The sequence below is a fragment of the Toxotes jaculatrix genome, chromosome 16 (genome assembly GCF_017976425.1).
Source record: "Toxotes jaculatrix isolate fToxJac2 chromosome 16, fToxJac2.pri, whole genome shotgun sequence".
NCBI lineage: Eukaryota > Metazoa > Chordata > Actinopteri > Toxotidae > Toxotes > Toxotes jaculatrix.
Window position 1 is genome coordinate 21,663,603 of NC_054409.1, and position 23,306 is coordinate 21,686,908.

Below are 23,306 nucleotides of genomic sequence, written 5' to 3' on the forward strand. Positions count from 1 at the left end.
TTTTCATTATTTTGGAAGAAAGACATTTGTATTTAAGGACTGACATTTTAAAAAAAAGTTCAAGTAGATTCACTACAAATGAAGATTTAGTTACCATAGTTTTCCTTTAGAAAACATTTTTATTGCAAAGAAATTGGTAACACATCTAGATGGAGGAAAACTGATTTTCTGTTTTTAAAAAGGAACCTTTAAAAAGGTGTTTTATGAGGTAACATGCAAAATTCTTCCTCCGAGCTTATGAAGTAAAAAAAAAAACGTTTGACCTTTTGTACCCCCTACCCTTCTATTTATTTAAGCATGGCTGAATTTTATTATTACTATAGGTAAGCCTATCTCTTCCTTAGGAAATGTGGCTTGCTTTTAAAAAGAGGGTCCGTGTTCTTTGATATGCCTTAATGTTTGTGAGTAAATATTTTGGTATGAAATAATATTTACGCCTGTGTACAAAAAAAAAAAAAATCTGATTATCTTTAACTGAAGAAGAACCTTTGGACTCTGACGTCACTTGACCCGAGCGCGTTCATGACAACCGGAGTTCCTCCACCTCCAGCTGAGTTCGCCCACCGGCTTTAACGAACCATCTGGCAGTTTACCCGTTTAATTTCTTTGATTAAGAGGTACCACAAGTGCGAAATGAAACCGAGGAAGCTGCACCTCCTGCTGCTGTGGACGCTGTTCTGCTGCGGCGTGACCCAGGCGATCGAGCCCATCAGCACTACCATAGCGGTCGGCGTGGCTGCCACTCTGACGGCGTTTTTAGCTAGCTACCAGAACATTTTCTTCTACTTCCACGAGTGCTGTCGACCCGAGTGGATCTCTTTCAACGGGACAGGTAACACGCGTGCGTCCGGCTAACACAGCCGCCACCACAACTAGCTACGGTGTTGTTTTGGCATTTTCTCACACTTTAACAGCTTTAAGCTATCGACTGGTTTAACATTAGCCGAGCGGGGACATGTGTTACATCGTCACTGACCCATACAAGTGCCTAAGTAGTATAAACGTGCGTAAAGCTCATTGTAATACTTCGTTTTATTTACTTTTGCATCCTTTTCTAAGTTAACCGAACATTTCTGAGGTTGTGTTGAACCGAGCTCGGATTGTTGATCACGTGCTCGTGACGTATGAGGAAGTTCCGCGTTGTAAAGAAGCTAGTCAGTGTGCTGAATTAGCGCGGTTTCGCCTGGGCTTTACGGTTGTTGTTTTTTTAGCACATAAAAAACGACTGATGTCCGCGATTAAGTGGTTTCGACGATGAACGCGGCACGTTTATATTTGTGGTTGCATGTTTTGTCGACGACCGGGGTGCTGGTGAACACGTTTGATCCGGTTACAACAACAGTGGTGATCGGCATCGGTGCGACTCTGGGCCGGACGATCTACAATTATTTACATGAAAGTTGCGATTCGAAATGGATAGCCTTCAATGCAACAGGTGAGCGTGTGCAGCTTGTTTCAGCACGGGACAAATAACGTTAAGTAGGCACACTGATGTGCAGTCTAAAGAATACGGCCATAAGGATAAGGTTTGTTTTTCCTACCGACAGAACCGACACCTGACTGGGAGAGAATGACCTTTGTTCTGTTGTAGTAGGCTCTGTGAGTTGCGTTTGAAATAAAACCATGCATACTGCATTAAGCTGCCAGGTCTTTGCTTTATTTGGAGTGGATTTACATCAGTATAGAAAGAAATGCGTTGGAGACTGCAGTCGCTCTCAGCACTTACTTGTTGTGGGGTCTCCCTGCATTTCAGTCTGGTCTTCAGCAGGTCGTCCAGTGACTTTTGACGCTTTGCACAGAATGCTCCTGTATACCTCAGCGTTCATCCTGTTGCTTCAGTCAACAGTGAAATCATAAGTAAATGCCAGCGAGCCCCTTCTGTGGCCAGGCATGAGTTGGGTGGAACTGCAGTGACGTACAGTTTTCATGTAGCACACACACACAAATGGATTGTGACATGAAATAAGACAAGATTTTTCAGATTAAAAAAATGTCAGAAAGGTTTTTTTTTTTGGTCAGGTGTTTGCTGCTGCTAACCCTGTTGATTTTCTGCTTTGTACTTTCTAGGTCTCAAGGCTGACCTGGACAGCAAGCTGTTCGGACAGCACCTTGCATCACGCATCATCTTCAAAGCTGTGAATGGATTCGTGAGCAGCGACAACCCAAAGAAGCCCCTGGTGCTCTCTCTGCACGGATCGACCGGCACAGGGAAGAACTTTGTTAGTAAGCTGATTGCTGAAAACATTTACAAGGAGGGAATGGACAGCAACTTCGTTCATGTTTTCACGGCCACACTTCACTTCCCACATCCAAGTCAATACCTTAATATGTACAAGGTATGGAGTTCAAATGAGTTGATTCATTTTCCTTTAAATTAAAACAGTGAAATTGTTCTTTTTCAGCCTTCTGTGTGAAGTGAGTTTGCTACTGTTTCTCCACAGTATCAGTTGCAGCAGTGGATCAAAGGAAATGTCACCAACTGTGAACGCTCCATGTTCATCTTTGATGAGATGGACAAGATGCATCCCGGCTTGATTGACAGCATCAAGCCATACCTGGACTACTATGACAAGCTGGATGGAATTTCGTATCGGAAAGCCATCTTCATCTTCCTCAGGTGAAAAGCTGAAAGCATTTCTAAGGGCTGGCTCTCACTCTGTCGGAACCGGTGTTGTGTGACCATGTCAGAATTCAAAAGGGTTTGAGCAGAACAGTCCCCTGTAGGAATGGTGGATTGTTGGATTTGGAAAGGCTGCAGAAATAGTCAGACCCAGACCCCTTTAATCCGACGAAAGGCATGTTGGGAGGGGGGTTTCTGAAGCTATTCGACCACCCAGCAGGCAGTCCTGACGGAGTATACTGGCTCTTAAGTCATTTTCATTTGTACCATAGAATGGTATAAATAAAAAGGAGTTTTGTGGTAATAATGCAGTAAGAAAGCATCACTGTAGCTTTGAAACTTGAGAGCCCAGACCGTATATCTGTACATGTTATATTTATATTTGATCAATGTAAAACTGTTTTAACAACAGATCAAGCTGTTATATGTTTTAATATATTGCCTGTTTCTGGTCTTACTCATAGCAATGCTGGGGGGGACAACATCATACAGACGACTTTAGATTTCTGGAAATCAGGACGAACCCGAGAAGAGATCAAGCTCAAAGACCTGGAAACGTTGCTCTCTCTATCAGTGTTCAACAACAACCAAAGTGAGTATAAATTAAATGAAGTGCTGTTGTGTCATTGTCACTCTCAAGCCAGCTTTGATGAAAAACATGGATGATTTTTTTTTACTACTTGAAACATCTATTAATCTCTTCCTGTAGGTGGCTTTTTTCGTACAAGTTTGATTGACAAGAACCTGGTGGACTTCTTCGTCCCGTTCCTGCCTCTGGAGTACGAACACGTCGTCCAGTGTGCCATGGCCGAGATGGAAGCTAGAGGACTTCCGCCAAACCGGCACGTGGCAAACAGGATGGCCAAAGATTTAGTTTATTCCCCCAAAACTGAAAGAATTTTCTCCGTCAAAGGCTGCAAGACAATAGAGAGCAAGTTGAACTACTACATATAACGTCACGATCGGATGGACACGACGTTTGATCACTACGTGCACTTTTGTTTTAAAAGAAAACTGCTCTCAGCCAAATGGCTAAAGAGATGAAGTCAAGCTGACTGAACTCTGAGGAGGTCTGCTTGAAGGTTTCACTCTCTGACCTTGGGGCCATGAAAAGGATATCAGCAGGCCTTCTCCAATGCTGCATCTCGCTTACACTGAATGAAGGTGGAGGGGCTGATGAAAGTGCACAGCGCCAGTTGAATGAAAAAATAATAAGATTGGGATCCTTTGTAACTGATTGAGGGGATTGATCTCTTCTTTTTATGTCACACAACAATGAGAGTTTCAGAGATAGGTTGTTTTCCTGAGAGATGCTTAATGACTAAAGGTGTCCTGAAGCTATAGCATTTCACTGTATGCGTTTATTTTTTAATTTGTGGTCCACATACGTGGATTACTGGAAGACAACTGCCTTAATTCTTACTTTCACGATTTTTATAATATCTTCATTGTTACCTTACACGTGTCCACTGTACATACGAGCTCATTAACAGTCAGCGTTGTGGGTGAAGTGGGGTCGTCAGTGCTGCTGATAGAAAAGCCTCACTGTTCAAATACATGATGCAGAAAAGGAAACTGTTTACATGTAACATTAAAAAACAGCATTGACAAGATATGTTTTCTATACTGTGCAGCCACTTACTTTAAATATCTCATTTGGTAAATATGATACAGTACAGATAGATTCTGTAACGTATGAGTAATATATTATCTTTGTGTCCATGTTGAAATATTGAAATATCCAGATGTTAATTTGCCTTACAGGATACTTAGAATTTTTTACATGTCTGGAGCTGTAGTAGGACACTGTGCATGAACTCAGGACAACATTCTTGCAACATACAAAAAAAAAACAAAATAAAATACATCAAGTTTTGGTAAATACAGGATTCCAATTATACTTTATGTAAGATTGGTTGATTGTCCAGTTACTCTGATTTTAAATGAAGTAAAGATTGTGTCCCAATCCAGCCAAGAGGTTTTTTTTTCAAAGCACAATACTTTTCTGTGCTATATTTTGTCTTTGAAGAGGAGGAGTCATATACAGTCCTGCCCAAATGTGAACAAAACTTCAAATCTTGGCTGTAGGGTTTTGAAACCACAAAAAAAAAAATGTTTTGATGAGCTCACAGCACAACTTATGAACCAGCGGGCAATTAAATAAAGAGGCTTCATCTTGAAAAGCTGACTGACCAACTTTTGGTGCAGTGATTGTTTTGAAAATCAAGTTACACGAGTTATTTATTGTTAAAGTCATGATGTCTGGCATAGAAATCAAAGTTTCTCATGGATTTTGGAAAATGGCAACAGAACCTGGTGTATAGATATATACTGTGATTACAAAGGACGATAAATAGCCAGACAAGATAAATAATCATCATCATTTCCACAAACATTTTTCTTAGTTTCATTTAAATCGAATCATGCAGCTCTGGCTTCCCTCTATTCACTAACTGTGATAAATGAACATAAGCCTGAAGTGGCAGCTGGAAATGTGGACTGAAATAGGAGTTATGTAATAATCAAACAGCTTGCCAAACACTGCTGTGCAAAGGGCAACTTTAGGCACAAGGCTAAAATAAAGAAGACAGACAGCACCTGTCAGGGTTTTGCTTTGTACACATGCTCTGACACATGTCTCAGGCCCAAATGCCCGCCACCCGTCTTTCTGTCGGGGTTTTGACCACTAGATGCCCTACTCGAGCACCGTGTCATTGAAGCCTCGGGTAATGAACAACGGGGGAGTTGTAGGTTTCAGCAGTGAGGCTCACTTCCGCGTTCAAATAAAAGCTGCAGTTCCTCGGCTGCCGCTGGGGGCTGGCTCCAGAAGTGAGCAATTCGCCATTGACCCCCATGTTAAAATAGCCAACTTTACAGCCTAAGAAAACATATTTACAGCCTGGTACATTTTTTATACCACAACCGTTATAGTGTTATTTAGGCTTACAGTTCTTACATAAATTGGAGCGTGGTTACGTTGAGTGACAGCTCCGTAGACAGGCACGGGCAGTTAGCTCTTTGCTGAAGCATCGGCTAGGCTAGGCGGCTACATCCAGAAGCCTCCGGCTACCTCCAGCGGTTGACGGGCTGCAGTGTCCGTGTTTGTTTGCCAGTGTTCGGATAGGTTCTTGTGACATATATGGCTTGTTGTAGTGTAGACTGTACTAACCGACCGTGGAAGGAGTCTGTGTTGCAGTTTTTTCGGTAAGTAAGTTTCTCACTATTTTACCTGGATGTTTGCACTAATTAGCATGTATTAGCATATTATGCCCCTGGCTTATGACTTAATTGCCGATTTATGGTCACTGCTGATACAGCAGCTAATGTTGGGAACGCTGTTGCGGTGTGTTCCGTGCTCTCAGAGTCCGTTTATGGCGGGAATACTAGGCTACAATTTTATTTCGTCTCATTTTTGTCTCATTTTTTAAGAAGTCCGACATTGCATGGACAGAGCAGCTCCGTCAATAAGCGGCTCCTGCTGTTTGTGTGCTGCTGTAACTGTAAGTGGATAGTGGATGGAGGTAGCGGTGAAAGCCGGTAAATATTAAATATTGCTCCGAGCTAAGTGGGTGGGTTCTGGGCCGGCTGACCCGTAGAGGAACCGCCTCTCCGCCAAATATGGAAAGTACACTCCCACCAAAATCCAAGATGGCGCAGCTCAGATGGCCATGGTTTGGTCACAAAACCGACTCCCCGAAACCAATGGGTGACGTCACGGGTGCTACGTCCATGTCTTATACAGTCTATGGTAGTGAACCATTTTTTTTAATCAGGGGTCGAAGCTTCAACAAAGCCTCGATCAGCCATTACTACATATCCCCGCCACCCCTCCTTTAGTCAGAATTTTGTATCATATGGAATATTTTATATTTTATTTATAACAGAAAGGGACAAAAGTAAAAAAAAAAAATCTGGTCTCATATCAAGTTTATTTGCATCAAATTTAACACAACAAATCATCCCATTTTCTTTTCCTTTGAGCATCCAAAACCAGTTGTGTTGCATCCGTGATCTTCCCGACGGTTCCTTGATTTCAAGCCCCTTGCATATTGCATCTTTGTGTTCCTTGTGGTCATCAACACTCCTCGTGTGAATCAAGAGTTAGCAGGCACAGTCTGTATAAAGGTTGAGGGTCTTATACCAGCAGAACTGCATTAATGCAGCCATCATTTTCTGGGTTATTTGTCACCTGGGCATATTTACCTGAGAAGAAGAAGAAATATTAGTTACAACATCATCACATAAAACATTAATATCTGTACAATATTTACATTAAGTATCACATTTTAAATTCCATTACAAACAAGGAGTCCTGCAACAAATGTCCAGGCCCCCCAGAAGACTGATGTTTTAGTCTTTTTAACTGTCAAAGCTCAAAAAAAGAAACTGGATTTATTGTTTACACAGACATTTCTGAGTGATTCACAAAAGTGGGACTAAACTAATCCCTGCAACATATGTAAATATACTGACTGGGTTAATGGATTCACACAGACTTAAGCACTCACCCCAGATGACCTTTCCTCCTTGTGTAACCAGGCCCAGCTCGCTGACATTGACTTCTATGACTGTTCCTTTTGTAATGACTCCCAGCGAAGTGTAGAGGGGAGAGGATGGGTTCTTCTTCACTCCAAGGATGGGAAGACAGAATGTGGCCTTAAGTTCTGGATGTGTGACATGAGCCTTCTTAAAACGTAAACCCTGAAACAGGAGAAGGAGAAAAAGGTATTTTAGAAATGAGGCACTTGAAACTTGAATGCACATTTAAAAAACAGTGCTGCAAATTAGACTGAGTATAACATGTCATATGAAAACATTTCAACTCAAACTATAATGCAATCTTACCATGGGTCTGATGAAACGTTCATATTTTGGAGGTTTACGGGTGAAACCGTCACCGACAAAGCAAACTTTGGTGACCATTCTCTTCCAGGCTTTCTTTTGTCTCTTTCCAGTTCTGATGACTTTAAGCACTTCAGTCTCTCCCTGGGCACGCACCTTCGGCAGGGGCACCTCCCATTTGCCCTACAGACAACATTACACGTTTGTGTTTAGAAAACCATTGGCATCATTTTCACATGTTTATATCACTTGCATAAAATTAGCAACTGAAATATACGTTTTGCTTAAACGCAGGAGATCTTCGCTGTGAAATGATACTACACAACCACCACAAAAGGGGGCAGATTTCAGCAGACACTTACAGCCTTCTCTTTCCTCTTCTGTTTGATCATGTTGGAGAGGACCTTAGCACGGGACTGTCCCTCTCTGTCCAGGAGGTAGGCTGGCACTGCTCCCTCTGGGGTCTTATCATCATTCTTCTGCTTGGTCTTCCTCTGTTCATGCATTTTGATGCTGCAAGGATACAAGTCAGAATTGTCTGACTGTCAATGCCAGTTTTCATATTTTGTTTCTTTAAACCAGCAACAAAAACAAGCACCAGTTTTCTCCCTCCATACTCACGTTTTCTTCATCTGGATCTTCTCTGCATGTCTCTGTTTGTGGTATAGTTTGGCCTTCAAACCAATTAACTTTCTGGCTTTGTGAGACCGCTCGTGGGCCTCACGGCTCTCCTTCTTTCTTTTCTTTTCATGGTGGTCCAGGCGGTAGCCATGGCGCTTGCGGTGCAACTCAATGTGCTCGTTCTGGGGCTATAAAAGAAAAAACAAACATCTAATTCAATTTATGTTGACATGAAGTATAATAAATCCACAGATTGGGTTTCGTGCAAAAATATACAGTTTCCTGTTCCAAATAAAAATGACCAAACATGATTATGTTTACAGTAAACACAGTCTTATGTGGCTCAATATGACCTGAAGCTAAAATGATTAATCGATTAATAGAAGAAATACTTAGCATTTATTTTGATGACTGATTAATCGTGTGGGCCATTTTTGAAACAAAAACGAAACTCAAACATTCTTTGGTCTCCCTTTAACAAATGTTAGGATTTGCTGCCTTGCTCTATTGCATATATAAGAAATAACACCGTTGGCAGCTCTGTAAAGAAAAATGCACCGTGTGGCTTGTAAACGAGGGAGCTAACTTTCACAAAAACCGAGTTGTCATATTCATACATCTATTATTAAAAGTACATCTGTCAGTGGATGTCAGATGGTTTTCCTGTCAACAAGAAAGCAGCACGGCACAGCACCCCACCACATGTGAACAAAGCTAATGCTACCACAGCACGCTAACGCCTTAAAATACCGAGAAACGTCAAATAATACAGTTCAGAAAGGTTGTTTTCTTACCATTGTGTGTTAAGGGAGTTAAGCGTTACAGTGAAAACGTCGCAGGTGGTAACAGTTGGTACAGACGCAGATTATTTGGTGTTTTTTTCTTGTGGCTGGGGTCCCTCTGATGTTGTTTTCCCCGGAGCCGAAACTTAGAGGAAGTACGTCATCCTGACGCAACGCGTTGTCCGTTGGCTTAAACTGAACGACTTATCGGTGACACCGGTTCACATTAAAGAAAAATCACATTATTACTATTATTATTATTATATTTTCAAATATAAACTGAGCACATTTGTTCTGATATACATTCTATATGTATGTATATCAAACAATTTTGCTAATGTTGACCTAATTAATGCGGAACCGGCTTTGTTTTCATGTCCGGAACTATAAGCTTCACACGCTTGTTCCTATGAATTTATTTTGGAGCTGTGCCTTATGAGAGCGTGACTTTTTTTGATAGTTTTAAAGCGGACTCCGTTTTGTAGGACATTTCAAGGCCTCTTTTTTATGACTAACTTCTTGAATACGTCCAGTATTATTCTGGTGATTATGGCAATGCTCTCCCTGTCTCCCTCTTTTTTAATGTTATGGTTTAGCCGTAACAAATAGGCTGACATTGCTCCGTAGAGGCTTATTTTCTAAAGCTAATGTTCCTCCACTATGACTTATCTGAAACTTGGAAGATAAGCTGACATAAAATATGCGCGTTAGAGCCCTTTGCACATTTAGCAGGATGATTTGGGTAAGATATAACTCCTCCAAAATATGTGCTGTCTGTGATACATAACATCATGTTGAGTTCACAACGGAGTCATTTTCATTTACAGGGACGGTATTTATTAACTGCAGGGCTCCAGTGCTGCAGATGCAGAGTGAGCTCTCATGTAAAGAGACATTACAGCCTTCTTCCAGGTTCGTTGTTTTACATAACTAGATCCATTGACATTCACATGTTTTAAGGAGTTGATTAATTGATTAGTCGAGCAACACGAAATTAGTTGATTCCAGTTATTGGATTCAGTCTTCTGTCAAGTACTAAATGCTCAACATTTGCTGGTTTAAATATTACTGATGTCTGTGGATTTTTCTGTTTTATGACAAAATAGTCTCATCACCATCAAGGTCTATTTAGTAGCTGAGGTTGATCAAAAGCTCCAGAACTGCTACTGCCTGTGATCAAAATCTTATCATCATTATTCTACTTCATGTTCACTGTTGCAGATGATGTCAAATCATTGCGGGCTGTGCTCAGTCCTGATATATCCAAGTAAGTAATTGCATTCTGCAGTCAGTTGTTTGAAATACTGTTGAGATTCAGCTCCATCTCAAATTGTGCACTGTATCTGCAGGATCCGGAACATTGGCATCATGGCCCACATTGATGCAGGAAAGACGACAACCACAGAGAGGATGCTTTATTACTCTGGCTATACAAGGGCACTAGGAGGTGTGGAGGAGAAAGAGATGTGAACATTGTTAATTCTTCTTTATAACTTATAGACTGCCTGTTTGCTCCTGTCTCTGAGTTTATTTTGGTCACTGTTTCTTTCAGATGTAGACGACGGGGATACAGTCACAGATTTTATGGCTCAAGAGAGGGAGCGAGGCATCACCATACAGTCAGCAGCGGTCACATTCGATTGGAAAAGTCATAGAATAAACCTTATAGACACGCCGGGTAGAAATATTAAATGAAAGCATCCCTGTGAGAGCAACATATGTCAATGGAAATGAAAAGAAGCAGCCACTCAAACAAGACTCTGTGTGTGTGTGATTACAGGACATGTTGACTTCACTCTCGAAGTGGAGCGGGCGCTTCGTGTTCTTGATGGGGCTGTTGCAGTGTTTGATGCCTCAGCTGGAGTTGAGGTAAGCCCACTGCTTTGAATCAGCTTCTTTTTTCATTAAAAATGTTTTGTGCACTCTGAGCACAGTTTTTTCTGTTGCCCTGAAAACACAAACAGGCTCAGACTCTGACTGTGTGGAGACAAGCAGAGAAGCACCACATTCCCTGTGTTTGTTTCCTGAATAAGATGGATAAACCTGCAGCCAGGTCAGTGACTCGACGGTTCAGCTGAACTGTATACAACTTCTTTTTCTTTTTTTTAAATTTAACTTGGAAACTGTCAGACTCACCACTGTTCTTTTTTCTCTTAGTCTCAGTTTTTCCATTGAGAGCATAAAACAGAAGCTGAAAGCTAATCCACTCCTTCTGCAGGTAGGCCTTAAGAAAAAAACAATGGTGAATCTTCGGTGAAGGCTAACTCTTAAATGTCATCATTACTTTGTGATGACTGAAATAAGTTCTGAGGTCGCATTCAAGTAGTCCGTTCCTTTTATTAATTTATAATTTGTAATAACTCAATTTAAAAAGCAAAATACACAAAGAAAGTATGTGTTAAAAAAAACCTAATGAGAGTCTGTTACTGTGTGTTTTATTTGTCTCGTGTATCTTGTTTCGTAGATTCCTGTCGGCAGCGGCAAGAGCTTCACGGGTGTGGTTGACCTGTTAACCAACCAGAAGCTGATATGGAAGCTAAGATCTGTGGGAGATGATGGACGAACGTTTGAAAGCAAACCTCTTGACCAGTCTGATGAGCCAGAACTCCTGCAGGAAGTCAGTGAGGCCAGGACAGCTTTAATTGAACAGGTACGTGTCGTATCAATCTCAGCAACGATGACACAACTTTTACATTTAAAAAAATATATATGTTCTTGATTTTTTTTTTTCTCATATGTATTTTTGTTCCCAATCACAGGTTGCTGATCTGGATGATGAGTTTGCTGAACTGCTGCTAACTGATTTTAGTGACAATTTTGAAGCAGTTCCCTCAGTCAAAGTGAGTAATGTATGATCCCAATTTATAAGCCTATAAAGTTGCACAGTTACTTGTGAAATACAGAGTGAACTGTGCTAATGTGTCTCCAGCTAGAAGAGGCTGTGCGGCGGGTGACTCTGGCCCGTAAAGGTGTCCCGGTGCTCTGTGGGAGCTCTTTGAGGAACAAAGGTGTTCAGCTTCTTTTAGATGCCATCATTGCCTACCTGCCTGCCCCCAATGAACGGCACCACGACCTGGTGTGAGTGAACTCTTGAACATATACAGTGGGTACGGAAAATATTCAGACCTCCTAAAAATTTTCACTCTTTGTTAAATTGCAGCCTTTTGCTAAAATCATTAAAGTTCTTTTGTTCCCTCATTAATGTACACACTGCACTCCGTATTGACAGAGAAACACAAAATTGTGGAAATTTTTGCAGATTTATTAAAAAAGAAAAACTTAAATATCACACAGCCGTAAGTATTCAGACCCTTTGCTATGACCCTCATATATTTAACTCAGGTGCTGTCCATTTCTTCTAATCATCCTTGAGATGGTGCTACACCTTCATTGGAGTCCAGCTGTGTTTGATTATACTGATTGGACTTGATTAGGAAGGCCACACACCTGTCTGTATAAGACCTTACAGCTCACAGTGCATTTCAGAGCAAATGAGAATCATGAGGTCAAAAGAATTGCCTGAAGAGCTCAGAGACAGAAGTGTGGCAAGGCACGGATCTGGCCAAGGCTACAAAAAAATTTCAGCTGCACTTAAGGTTCCTAAGAGCACAGTGGCCTCCCTAATCCTTAAATGGAAGACGTTTGGGACGACCAGAACTGGCATCGTGCTGTGGGGGTGTTTTTCAGCTGCAGGGACAGGATGACTGGTTGCACTCGAAGGAAAGATGATTGCAGCCAAGTACAGGGATATCCTGGATGAAAACCTTCTCCAGAGTGCTCAGAACCTCAGACTGGGCTGAAGGTTCACCTTCCAACAAGACAATGACCCTAAGCACACAGCTAAAATAACGAAGGAGTGGCTTCAGGACAACTCTGTGACTGTTCTTGAATGGCCCAGCCAGAGCCCTGACTTAAACCCAATTGAGCATCTCTGGAGAGACCTGAAAATGGCTGTTCACCAACGTTCACCATCCAACCTGACAGAACTGGAGAGGATCCCCAAATCCAGGTGTGAAAAACTTCATGCATCATTCCCAAAAAAGACTCATGGCTGTATTAGCTCAAAAGGGTTCTTCTACTAAATACTGAGCAAAGGGTCTGAATACTTATGGCCATGTGATATTTCAGTTTTTCTTTTTTAATAAATCTGCAAAAATTTCAACAATTCCGTGTTTCTCTGTCAATATGGGGAGCTGTGTGTACATTAATGAGGAAAAAAATTGAACTTAAATAATTTTAGCAAATGGCTGCAATTTAATAAAGAGTGAAAAATTTAATGGGGTCTAAATACTTTCTGTACCCACTGTAGCTGACTTAGACCAGAACAGTCACTTGTCAGCTGTGTAATAGTTTTCCTACTTAATTGGAATTTAATTGGTATGAATGAACTTGAACAATTTTACAAAACTGATTTACTGATATCCTCTATGGTGGCACACATAAGTACAATTAATGGTAAATGCATAGAAGAAGAATAAAAAATGAGCAAAAATTCAAATCGTGCTGGAATTGTCCTATAGTGAATTTACCATTCTAGTATGAAAATATATCTCTACTCACATTTGGTCATTGTTTATAGATGTTAAGCCCTGTTCAACATTCTTCATCCCACAGGCGGTGGTACAAAGACGACTTATGTGCTCTGGCCTTCAAGGTTCTCCATGACAAGCAGCGTGGTCCTCTGGTGTTTCTTAGGATTTACTCTGGTACTCTGAAACCACAGACGGCCATCCACAACATCAACAGGAACTGCACGTACGTAGTTTCCGTTACAGTGACGTGACCCTGACTGATCAGCCGATCAGTTTTGACCCGTATTCATTTATTTTTGTGTCATGTTGTCTACAGTGAGAGGATGAGCAGGCTGCTGGTGCCGTTTGCTGATCAGCACGTAGAAATCCCCTCAATCACAGCAGGAAACATTGCACTAACTGTAGGACTGAAGCAGGTAGAACGTCATATATCATATTCCTTATTTGTTATATTGAAGAGTTTCATCCTCAGAAGCTTATTTATTTTTCTTGCTTTCACTGAAGACAGTCACAGGGGACACCATTGTTTCATCCAAGGCTTCAGCAGCAGCCGCAGCCCGCCGAGCTCAAAATGACAACGGGCTGGGGAAGAAGCGCGAGGAGGACGTGACCGTGGTGCTTTCAGGAGTGGAGGTCCCTGACCCTGTCTTCTTCTGCACTATAGAACCACCCACTATGGCCAAACAGGCTGGTCAGTGATAGTTATTGTAGTTTTGTTACACATGGCCTAAAAGCTTAGCTATACGCCATAAACCTTGTAGCCTCACACATTTTTTTTTTCTTTTTTTTGTGAAAGACCTTGAGAATGCTCTCAACTGCCTCCAGAGAGAAGACCCCAGTCTTAAAGTCAGGGTTGACCCTGATTCTGGACAGGTAATACCATCATTGGATTAGCCAGGACGTTCTTTAGCCAGAGCATGTGCCACACTGAGTCACCTAAATGTCCTTCGCTCTCCATTCTCAGACTGTTTTGTGTGGAATGGGAGAGCTGCACATCGAGATCATCCATGATCGAATCAGAAGAGAGTACGGCATCGAGACTCACCTCGGACCACTACAGGTAGCTTACCGGGAGACAGTTCTCCACGAGGCCTCTGCCACAGGTACAACAAACAAACATTTCTTAATCTGTGCATTAAGTGGGGGATAAATAATTGTTGTCAGCTACATACTGTTGCTATATTGATTTTCCTAACTACTTGTAATGTAGATACACTGGACCGGACAGTTGGGGAGAGAAGACATGTGGTGACAGTGGGGCTGGCTGTGAGTCCTGTGGACATCTCCTCTGCAACTGGTTCATATGAATTAGTTTTCGCAGAGGACGTTGAGAGTCAACTACCACAAGACATGAAAGGTGCAGTGGAGAACGGAGTGCACAGCTCGTATCTTCAAGGTAATAATGAGTAAACTCATTTATTCTCATTCTTTAAGACTCTGAAAAGTCAAAAATATTTTTCTCTAACATTTAATATCCAGGGCTAAGTAAACCACAAACTTCTTATTTATCGTTTAACACGCTCAAACACAGCTGGTCTCCTTCACCAGGACTGCAAGGTGTTAAACTTTATTTAATCAGGAACTGAGATTAAGATCTCTTTTACAAGACAGACCTGAGAACAAAGTACAGACTGTATACACATCAAAACAAGACAATTCAGCCACACAGAGCATCACACACACACACACACACAATAAATAACTAAAAACTCTGGCAGAAAATTATTTGTTCATGTAAATCACCATCTCTCACAGTAAGAAGCTGAGAGAAAAAAGTTTTTCAGAGGGAAGGTAACATCTGAATAAACCTACCAACCCCATTTTGAATTAGCAGATTAGACAAACTAATCGTTTTCAATGTCTTCTTACACCTTCAGGTCCATTGCTAGGTTATCCTTTACAGGGTGTAACTACACTGATCCAGAGTGTCAGCATAGAACCAGGAACGTCTCCAGCCATGGTGTCTGCCTGTGTGTCCCGCTGCATGCTTAAGGTAAAACATTACGGGCGTCTATGTCCTATGTTGTAAAGTACAAGGTTGTCAATAGTTAAGCTACCTTTGTGTTTCTTTGGATGCAGGCCCTGAGGCTTGCAGGAGGTCAGGTACTGGAGCCAGTCATGTCACTGGAGGTGACGGTTGGGGAGGAACACCTCAGCTCTGTGCTGGGGGACTTAGCCCAAAGACGAGGCACCGTCAGAGACATCCAGAGTCGTCATGACAACAAGGTGCTGCTCGGGACCGTGCCCTTGGCAGAAATGATGGTGAGATGACACACAATTCCGACATTTTGTCTGTAGGTTTTCGGTTTCATTCGTCACCCTGAAAAATTACTTACTGTTCACGTGTGTTTCCTTGTGAAGGGCTATTCCACCATCCTGCGATCAATAACATCTGGGAACGCCACCTTCTCCCTGGAGCTGGACACCTATGAGGCCATGAACCCACAGGACCAGAACGCCCTTCTTAAAAAAATGGCTGGTCTGTTGTGATTGATGTTCGTAACGCTGTAGCAGATCCGGAATGGGACCAATGGCCTTCTGCGACACAGGCATGGCTACCACCGACACACTTTTCCAGAACGATTAGATTTGACTACATAAAGTGCTATTTATAGTATGAATATCTCTTGCAGGATAATGATGATCATACGAATAGTTTACCATGTTCTTAGTTGGATGTAAAATAAATATGCAGCCAGTTACTTCATACCCTTGTTTTTTTTTTAATATGGAACAACAGGGTAGCACCTTAAATGTCAACATTTTTTTTTCACAATCAATTATACAAACATTCATTTAAAAAAAAGTGCATCTTTATATTCAGGAGGTTTACAACATTAGATGTGATCAAGAGTCCTGTAGAGCAAATTTTGAAAGCATAATGTGTTTCAGTGTGTCTCTACAAAGGCAGATTAGCACTTAATTTTAGTTTAAAATACAAACATGGAGTTGATCATATATGGATCTGATTCCCTTTTCTGACCCCACGGCCAGCCCTTCAGTTGCTTTCAGATACCTTTGTACTCATGGGGACAGTAGCTGGAAAACAACGGCTCAGCTGGGATCCCGCGCCTTAGACAGGAAATGAGGAACATATTTCAGTATATTTTATATGAAATTCTAGCAGGAGCGTGTCTGTTAGATGAATGCAAATACTTACTCCACCATACGACAGCGGTGCATGGACAGTCTGTTGAAGGCGTCGCTGATGTCAGTCACGTCCTTGGAGCTCCACAGACGCTCGGCCACAGCACTGGCTCGTGGCCTGGGAGTGATGGGAAAACGAGATCAGAAAAAAAAAACAAAAAAACAAAAATCAGTGCTGCTGTCATGTGATGTGTCAAGGTTCAAAATACATTATTTCTCTGGTGAGAGTTAATGAAGAAATCACATGAGCCGTACCAGAGTCTGGGTGTCAGGTTGGTGGCGTCCACGTACTCTCCCCACAAACAGGCTTCTCCACCAATCACAAGTTTCTTCTGCTCTTCAGTTCCTGTTTTAAAATGTAATATTTGATGAGGCAGCAATCTAAAACTCCACTGGATTAGAGACAATATAATAAACAGAAATAAAATGCTTCGTTTATCTGAATTACAATTATATGGTGGGTTTCTCCCCTCTGACACCGAAATATTAGAGAATTTCCCTCTGGTTATTCAACAGGCTTACACATATTTGCACAGGAGTGACTCCATGACATTTCAGATCTGTGTCAAGAGTCAAACAATACAGCTGATAAAATCTGAATCAGGTCAACAACAGAGCAATAAAACAATCATATGACTGAGGCAATCTCCCAACACCCTTATGTAAATACTGAAAAAAAGCAATGCTACATAAACAGCTGATGACCAGTCAAAATGGGCAGGGAAAAAAAAAAGGATCTGGCTAAATAAACCAATTGTGCAGACACAAACCCTTGAAATCCTGCGGGTCAGCCTTGTAATGGCCGTGCCAGTCCTGGCCGTAGGAGATACGGTTCAGGTACCAGGGAGTAGACAGCAGGGTCTTGTACCCTGACGATGTAACATTTGCCATCTCATTCTGGTATTGCTGCTGGTTTCCTTTCCAAACGTGGATAAGTGTGTCTGGTTTCAACTACACGGCATATATACATAAATACAAGTATTAGTATTAGCAAGATACGAAGGAAAAATCTGCTTAAGGGTGGGGGACGAAGACGAAAATGTCCAAGCCTTCACTCGAGACAATGTGTCTTTTACTTCCTTTTTAATTATTTGCAGAACATAATGTCATAGAATCTGCTTGGTGACATCTTGGTGACAAATCTAAAAAGGTTCAGTCCAACTTTCGTCTTGGTCCACGTTTATGGAGGACCAAACCGGACTTGTTTTGCCCTGGCTGGTGGACTTAAACCCAGGACAAGGTGTGCACCTTCTTGCCATGCCACAGTGTTTGCTTATTAATTACTTCTCATTTTACTTGAGCATTTAATTTATTGGGTTATTGTTTCAAATACACCAGGGTTGGTCCTCCAGTGTTGAACTACACCAACCCATGAAACAAACAGCTGAAACCACCAACCACACTGCCCCATGTTCACTTTGTCTGTCTCTGAGACTCTCTTCTTGTCACAACTGTGCAGTTTTTCAAGCGTAAGCCTGTTGAACAAAATCCAGGATTCTTTTTTGCCTCAATGAACCAAGCCCAAATCAGAGTTTTCCTCCACCAAATAAACTGATTTGACATAAAACACCATTTGTTTTAATGAAAACTGACCGTTGAAGTTGAGTGGTTCAACCTTGTAGTACTTCTGCCAGTCCTGTGCGTAGCTAATTAAATCTAGGTACCATGGGGCGGAGAGGATGGTGGTGTATCCTGCTGCCGTCACTTTGCCCATCTCCTCATTTGACCCGCCGCCGATCCACACATGCACTACTGTGTCTGGCTTTAGCTGGAATTGTTACAGGCCAAGCTACTGTTCTTAGGTCAGATACTACATGAGTTGTTGGTTATGGTTAAAGGAATAGTTCAACATTTTGGAAAATGCGTTTATTTACTTTCTTTCCGTGAGTTAGGTGAGAAGATAGATACCACTCTGCATGCTAAAAATAAAGCTGTCAAAAGCAGCCATTTAGTTTAGATTAGCACAACGTCTGGGTAGAGGTGGACACAGGCTGGCCCTGTCTACCAGCACCTCCACAGCTCTCTAATACATTCTTACCTTAGGTGTTTAATTTGCGCACAAATTGTGGTTTCACTGGGATTATGTGCAAAGCCGTTGATGGGCAGCAGTAACTTTCACCCTTAAAACCACAACGTGTAGTTTTTCATTAGGATGAGTTTACTAGCTGATAATCTAGCTTCATATTTAGAGTTCAGACATGAGAGTGGTATTGATCTCTTCATCTTCAATGTTGATAAAGTGCTTGTTTTAGTTGGCATTAAAAAAAACTCTATTCTTAAATTATTGATATAGTGTTACACACAATTTCTCTTTTACCTTAACACCATTGTCAAAGACCTCCTGCCAGATCATGTAGCCCTTCTTGGTAGTGGTGACGATATCCAAGAGCCTATCAGATCAAAAAAAAAGGGAAAAAAGAAAAGAAACGAATTCTTTCTTTTTTCTAATAAGGAATAAAACTTAGAGAACAAGCAGCATATTTCAGTATAAATGAGAAACAGACTTTTGGATGTAGAATGATTCCAGCTTGCTATAGTCTTGTCCGAAGCCTTGCTCATCCATGAACTTCCTAATGTTCGGGTTGGACTTCCTGTGAGGCAAAGCAGAAACAGCGGTCAGCATTAACTGCTCTCTAATCTTTGATGCTGAGACATTTGAGGCATTGTGTACAGTCTCACCAGCAGGTGAAGTCCACCTCATCACCTCCCAGGTGAACGTAGGCATCAGGAAACACAGTGCTGATCTCCCTGAAAAACTGGTTCATGAAGTCATACGTGGTGTTCAGGATGGGGTTTACTGGTCCGAAGGAGCCAGACGGTTCGGCGCCAGAGTAGCAGGGAGTGAGCAGATCTTTCTGGCCTGAGAGGGAAAGACAGAGAAGTGATGTTTTTTTCATGCTTCACTGTTTTTAGATGTACAACTGCTGAACGCTTCTTTAAAAGAAAAAACATTATTAAGAATAAGAGACGGGTGGTGACTCAGAATATTTCTCTCCATCACTACTCGCATATCTCACCTTTGCCCCAAGATTGAGTGTGTCCCGGAGTGTCGAACTCTGGGACGACGCGAATGCCTCTCAGACGGGCAAACTCAATCACCATCTTCACATCAGCAGGCGTATACACATGTGTGTATGGGTGGTAAGCCCCCTGTGAACGGCGTAATGAATAAGCTCTTCTGGTGGATTGTGATAAATGCAGTGTCCTGATACTTAATAATGACCAGACTTTCTGACCTGCTGGCTCAGCTGTGGGAACGTTCGGCTCAGGTAGGGGAAGGACTGATCATCGACGATGTGCCAGTGGAAGACGTTGAATTTATTCATCGCCATTGTTTCCTGTATGAGTGATTAAGGAAAAAAATTATATGTTTAAACGGTAAATGAAACCGAAAATGAGAAAAGAAAAAAAAAATCAAAAATCAGCAGCTCTCACTGCCTAACCTACTAGATTAGCCAAGATGACTTTGATGGGCAGGAAATGCCGAGAGCTGTCCAGTAAGATGCCTCTGTGTGCAAATCGGGGGAAGTCACTGATTGTTGTGGAATTGATGCTTTTCTGAAAACACACAAAGACCAGACGACCAATTTTGGATATGAAGGTCCAACAAAATGTCCTCGCTATGATGAGAACGTTAGAAACAGTCGTATTGTCTTTCACTTACAGCTCCATATTCATCTTCATACACCAACTGGCTGAAAGTTTCCAGACCTAAAAGAACCATGGAAATAAATTTTACAGTGCAATATAAATACACCGTAAGTCATCGTGTAATGTTCTTGGAAGTCATCTGATAATCTAACCTAGATACATGATCAAAGTTCCACAGTAAATAAGCGCACATTGCGTGCACACTTTTATCTTACAAGGAGTGATGGGCGGTCTGCATTGCATTGCGACACACAGTGTAACACCACAGACTCAGCATCTTACCACCACGGCAGCTTTCGAATATATGTGTCAAATTGCAGATATATGCAGAGATATAATTTTCAACACGTTTTATCAGTGATCACGTTGTTTGTGATGGTCCAGAGCAGAGCAGAAATGATTATAATCACTTGAACTGTTTCAGATACTGAGCAAACACTGAACTACTCCTTTAAGCTAATTATCACATGAAAATGTAAAATATATCTTTGTTTCCAGCTTCTTAGATGCTGGAACATTTTAAAGACATTATCCTGGGCTCTGAGAAATCATAATGGGTGTTTCTCACTTTTTTCCCTGATATACTTTATGTTAGATTATACTAATCTGTAATGAAAATAACTGTCCAAATGCCGAGTTTGCTGTAAAATGGTGCAATAACAGGCAAAAAAGACATCCTACCATGCAGGGCTCCCCAGACCTTTGGTGCTTTCAGGACAGCAAATGGCAGATCCACTGACAGTTCATCTGTGGACACACAAAGTGTTGCACTGCATGTGAAGTCAAAGCTGGGCAGGTGGTTATTATGGTACTAAAGTCGGGGTTTTAAAGGGGGGCTTTAAACGTTTGGTCTAAATTGACCGTGTTAATCCTTGTATCTGCTGTCCAGATAATCTCTAATTCCACTGGCAAATCATGAATACACCTTTTCTCTGGCTGTAAAATGTAGTATGAAGAATTACATAGATGCCCCATGTTATCAAAGAATCCAGATCCTCTTCTTACATAAAAGTACAAATACAACAACGTAAAAATACTCTGTTAAAAGCATTAAAATTCCTGCTTAGGAAAAAGAAAATAAGTGTTATCAGCAAACGCTACTACCTAATAAAAATAAATGTACTCATTGGGCAGAAAAATAGCGCCTGTGAGTATTGTTATTAGATGAGTAAGCAGTATTTTACCGCAAGTTGAGTAAATGTACTTAGTAGTTACTTTCCACCACTATGTATTTTGAAGTATAATAGTTTTATTGACCTGTACCTTAAACAGTGAAGAAACCTGAAATAGCAACAGATGGATATCTTCATTAATCAGCGGACACTTGCTGATAAAAGTATGCAACTTTCATTTCTGCAGAAGCAGTGACGGAGAAAGTATTTATATTATCTACTAAAGTAAAACTTCCAATAATGCAACATTAAAAAGTCCTGCGCTGAAAGTGTTAAGTAAAAGTACATAAGTCAGCAAATTGTAAAGTATCAGAAGTGAAAGTATTCATAATGCAGAATTTTCATAATGTTCTATATCATATTACATTATGGTATTATTATTTCACATGCATGTATGTGTAAGCAGAGTCTTACGTTATGGCTGGCCAAGGGGGGAGCTAATTTGATCAACTTTATATTCTAATCATTTTATAAGTCCTGCAAGAAATCCTTATTTCATGAAGGTTATAATATTTTTGTTTGTTTAGTTTTGTTGAAAATGTTTTCAAGAGGAGCGGATTCGACTGTATGGTCACTTTGGAGGATGTAGTGTGTGGTGATATGTGTTTTAGTTTAACTGTAAAGTCCAAGTCCAAGCTCTTCCCATTTACACTTGACTGAACGCACTTGAAGATTTAATGTGCTATTAATGTGCTATGCTCATGTGCTATGAGGAAGAGAAGAGACTCACATGACTCATCAGATGTGAGACCGGGGTAGCTGTCACAGTCAGAGTCAGGTGATGTGATCCACACCTGCAGCTCAGTCAGCTCGGAGGGGCCTGATCTCCTGCCTTTGCTGGGCCCTTGCTTCTTCGCAAAGCCAAACATGTACTCATAATACCTGTTCAAGAGAGGCAGAGCAGTGTTTAACATACACCGACTGGTCCCTGAATGCACCTTTGTATTTTCCCCCCTGACAAACAAACAGCAAAGGAGAAACTGAAAACGGAAGTTGTCGAGCTAAAGTAAACGACAAACCAAACGATTAAACTCCAGTGTCTCACCTTCTGTACGCGTTCTGCAGGAGAATGCAGCTCGGACCGGCGGACGACTCTTTGGCGTCAACGATTGTGAAGCTGGAGCCGCTCAACTTGAATGAAACCTCTGAGATCTGCACTTTCTGCGGCAGAGGCCACAGGGAGCCGTATTTAGAAGCCTGAACAACGGGCTCGGCGTCCTCGTCGATGTAGTTGTGCTGCAGCCCCCTGCAAAAGCCGAGGGCCAGCAACAGTACAGTAAACTTCAGGACAGCAGGCATGATGAATGAAGACAACAGAGTCACAAGACCCAGCGACCAGACAGCAGCATTATGGAGAGGCAGCAGGGCGGGACTTCTCATGCGGAAGTCCGCTTTGTGCAAACATTTAAAGGGGAACCACAACTTGGGGGGGCAGCATGGAAACCATTAAAAATATTTCTTGTTATTCTTTGTTAAACATATGAAATTAAATGTAAGGAGCAAACAATGCAAAGGAGCATAAAATAATACAAATTAAATAAATGACCTTTATTTATAACAACATTTTACTGATGGCCAGGCCATGTTTTATTTGATCATGCTGTCATTTATAATTGTACTTTTTTTTTTATCTTCATGTCATCTGCTGGAATTAAGTAGTAATAAAATAAATAAACTTTGTTTCTATATATGATCATGATGACTGTATATGATTGATGCATTAAAAGCAAAAGAAAGGGTTTGGCATGTGACATGTTGGAGCACAGTAACAGTTGTACAAGTTCATGGATAAATTATTGAAGCAAACTAATGAGTATCTACGGAGCCCCTCTGGTGACATTGGATAAAAAAAAAATAATGCGAGGCCACGAGATCATAACGCTCTATCTCTAAATGGACACTGAAAGTTTATTGAGTCAATGTCTTGACACAGTAAACA

General features: G+C 41.3%; 4 protein-coding genes across 7 annotated transcripts; 2 read left to right on the forward strand and 2 right to left on the reverse strand.

The window, feature by feature from the left end:
- The first annotated feature begins 503 nt into the window (after positions 1-503).
- tor1 (torsin family 1) lies at positions 504-4,538 on the forward strand. 2 transcript variants are annotated; one of them, XM_041059644.1, is made up of 5 exons: positions 504-832; positions 2,068-2,336; positions 2,442-2,617; positions 3,085-3,212; positions 3,330-4,538. In XM_041059644.1, exons 1-5 carry the CDS (start codon positions 634-636, stop codon positions 3,572-3,574), a joined length of 1,017 nt encoding a protein of 338 aa, XP_040915578.1. In that variant the 5' UTR covers positions 504-633; the 3' UTR covers positions 3,575-4,538. The 2 variants fall into 2 exon arrangements, with proteins under 2 accessions (XP_040915578.1, XP_040915579.1); XM_041059645.1 differs by lacking the exon at positions 504-832 and adding an exon at positions 1,152-1,435.
- A 1,992-nt stretch (positions 4,539-6,530) lies between these two features.
- nsa2 (NSA2 ribosome biogenesis homolog (S. cerevisiae)) lies at positions 6,531-9,019 on the reverse strand. The gene is made up of 6 exons (XM_041059785.1): positions 8,878-9,019; positions 8,084-8,271; positions 7,825-7,975; positions 7,466-7,645; positions 7,129-7,321; positions 6,531-6,823 (listed from the first exon to the last, which is right to left on the reverse strand). Exons 1-6 carry the CDS (start codon positions 8,878-8,880, stop codon positions 6,756-6,758), a joined length of 783 nt encoding a protein of 260 aa, XP_040915719.1. The 5' UTR covers positions 8,881-9,019; the 3' UTR covers positions 6,531-6,755.
- Positions 9,020-9,311: 292 nt separating this feature from the next.
- gfm2 (GTP dependent ribosome recycling factor mitochondrial 2) lies at positions 9,312-16,093 on the forward strand. 2 transcript variants are annotated; one of them, XM_041058914.1, is made up of 20 exons: positions 9,312-9,607; positions 9,693-9,777; positions 10,087-10,132; positions 10,215-10,312; positions 10,418-10,543; positions 10,646-10,734; positions 10,830-10,918; positions 11,023-11,083; positions 11,330-11,515; positions 11,625-11,705; positions 11,795-11,943; positions 13,480-13,620; positions 13,714-13,813; positions 13,902-14,088; positions 14,194-14,270; positions 14,362-14,500; positions 14,608-14,793; positions 15,275-15,390; positions 15,477-15,659; positions 15,759-16,093. In XM_041058914.1, exons 1-20 carry the CDS (start codon positions 9,566-9,568, stop codon positions 15,885-15,887), a joined length of 2,310 nt encoding a protein of 769 aa, XP_040914848.1. In that variant the 5' UTR covers positions 9,312-9,565; the 3' UTR covers positions 15,888-16,093. The 2 variants fall into 2 exon arrangements, with proteins under 2 accessions (XP_040914848.1, XP_040914849.1); XM_041058915.1 differs by having other exon boundaries at positions 9,715-9,777; positions 15,759-16,092.
- Positions 16,094-16,126: 33 nt separating this feature from the next.
- On the reverse strand, positions 16,127-22,738 carry hexb (hexosaminidase B (beta polypeptide)). 2 transcript variants are annotated; one of them, XM_041058916.1, is made up of 14 exons: positions 22,413-22,738; positions 22,098-22,249; positions 20,877-20,942; positions 20,209-20,255; positions 19,992-20,102; positions 19,781-19,882; positions 19,562-19,694; positions 19,224-19,404; positions 19,049-19,135; positions 18,862-18,934; positions 17,315-17,495; positions 16,800-16,890; positions 16,558-16,662; positions 16,127-16,469 (listed from the first exon to the last, which is right to left on the reverse strand). In XM_041058916.1, the coding sequence occupies exons 1-14, from the start codon at positions 22,664-22,666 to the stop codon at positions 16,406-16,408; spliced, it is 1,647 nt and encodes a 548-aa protein (XP_040914850.1). In that variant the 5' UTR covers positions 22,667-22,738; the 3' UTR covers positions 16,127-16,405. The 2 variants fall into 2 exon arrangements, with proteins under 2 accessions (XP_040914850.1, XP_040914851.1); XM_041058917.1 differs by lacking the exon at positions 17,315-17,495 and adding an exon at positions 18,138-18,312 and having other exon boundaries at positions 16,129-16,469; positions 22,413-22,736.
- Positions 22,739-23,306: the final 568 nt, after the last annotated feature.

Bases quoted from the DNA above. Each gene is read 5' to 3' on its own strand.
- tor1 (XM_041059644.1), top strand. From the start codon at position 634: ATGAAACCGAGGAAGCTGCACCTCCTGCTGCTGTGGACGCTGTTCTGC. The intron at 2,618-3,084 runs GTGAAAAGCTGA...TCTTACTCATAG, and splicing joins GCCATCTTCATCTTCCTCAG to CAATGCTGGGGGGGACAACA. The intron at 3,213-3,329 runs GTGAGTATAAAT...CTCTTCCTGTAG, and splicing joins AGTGTTCAACAACAACCAAA to GTGGCTTTTTTCGTACAAGT.
- nsa2 (XM_041059785.1), bottom strand. The intron at 7,646-7,824 runs GTAAGTGTCTGC...TGTTGTCTGTAG, and splicing joins AGAAGAGGAAAGAGAAGGCT to GGCAAATGGGAGGTGCCCCT. The intron at 6,824-7,128 runs GTGAGTGCTTAA...TCTTCTTCTCAG, and splicing joins AGGAGGAAAGGTCATCTGGG to GTAAATATGCCCAGGTGACA.
- gfm2 (XM_041058914.1), top strand. From the start codon at position 9,566: ATGCGCGTTAGAGCCCTTTGCACATTTAGCAGGATGATTTGG. The intron at 10,735-10,829 runs GTAAGCCCACTG...AAACACAAACAG, and splicing joins ATGCCTCAGCTGGAGTTGAG to GCTCAGACTCTGACTGTGTG. The intron at 14,089-14,193 runs GTCAGTGATAGT...TTTTTGTGAAAG, and splicing joins CACTATGGCCAAACAGGCTG to ACCTTGAGAATGCTCTCAAC.
- hexb (XM_041058916.1), bottom strand. From the start codon at position 22,666: ATGCCTGCTGTCCTGAAGTTTACTGTACTGTTGCTGGCCCTCGGCTTT. The intron at 20,256-20,876 runs GTAGGATGTCTT...TGGTTCTTTTAG, and splicing joins GGTCTGGGGAGCCCTGCATG to GTCTGGAAACTTTCAGCCAG. The intron at 18,935-19,048 runs GTCTGTTTCTCA...TTGATCTGATAG, and splicing joins GAATCATTCTACATCCAAAA to GCTCTTGGATATCGTCACCA.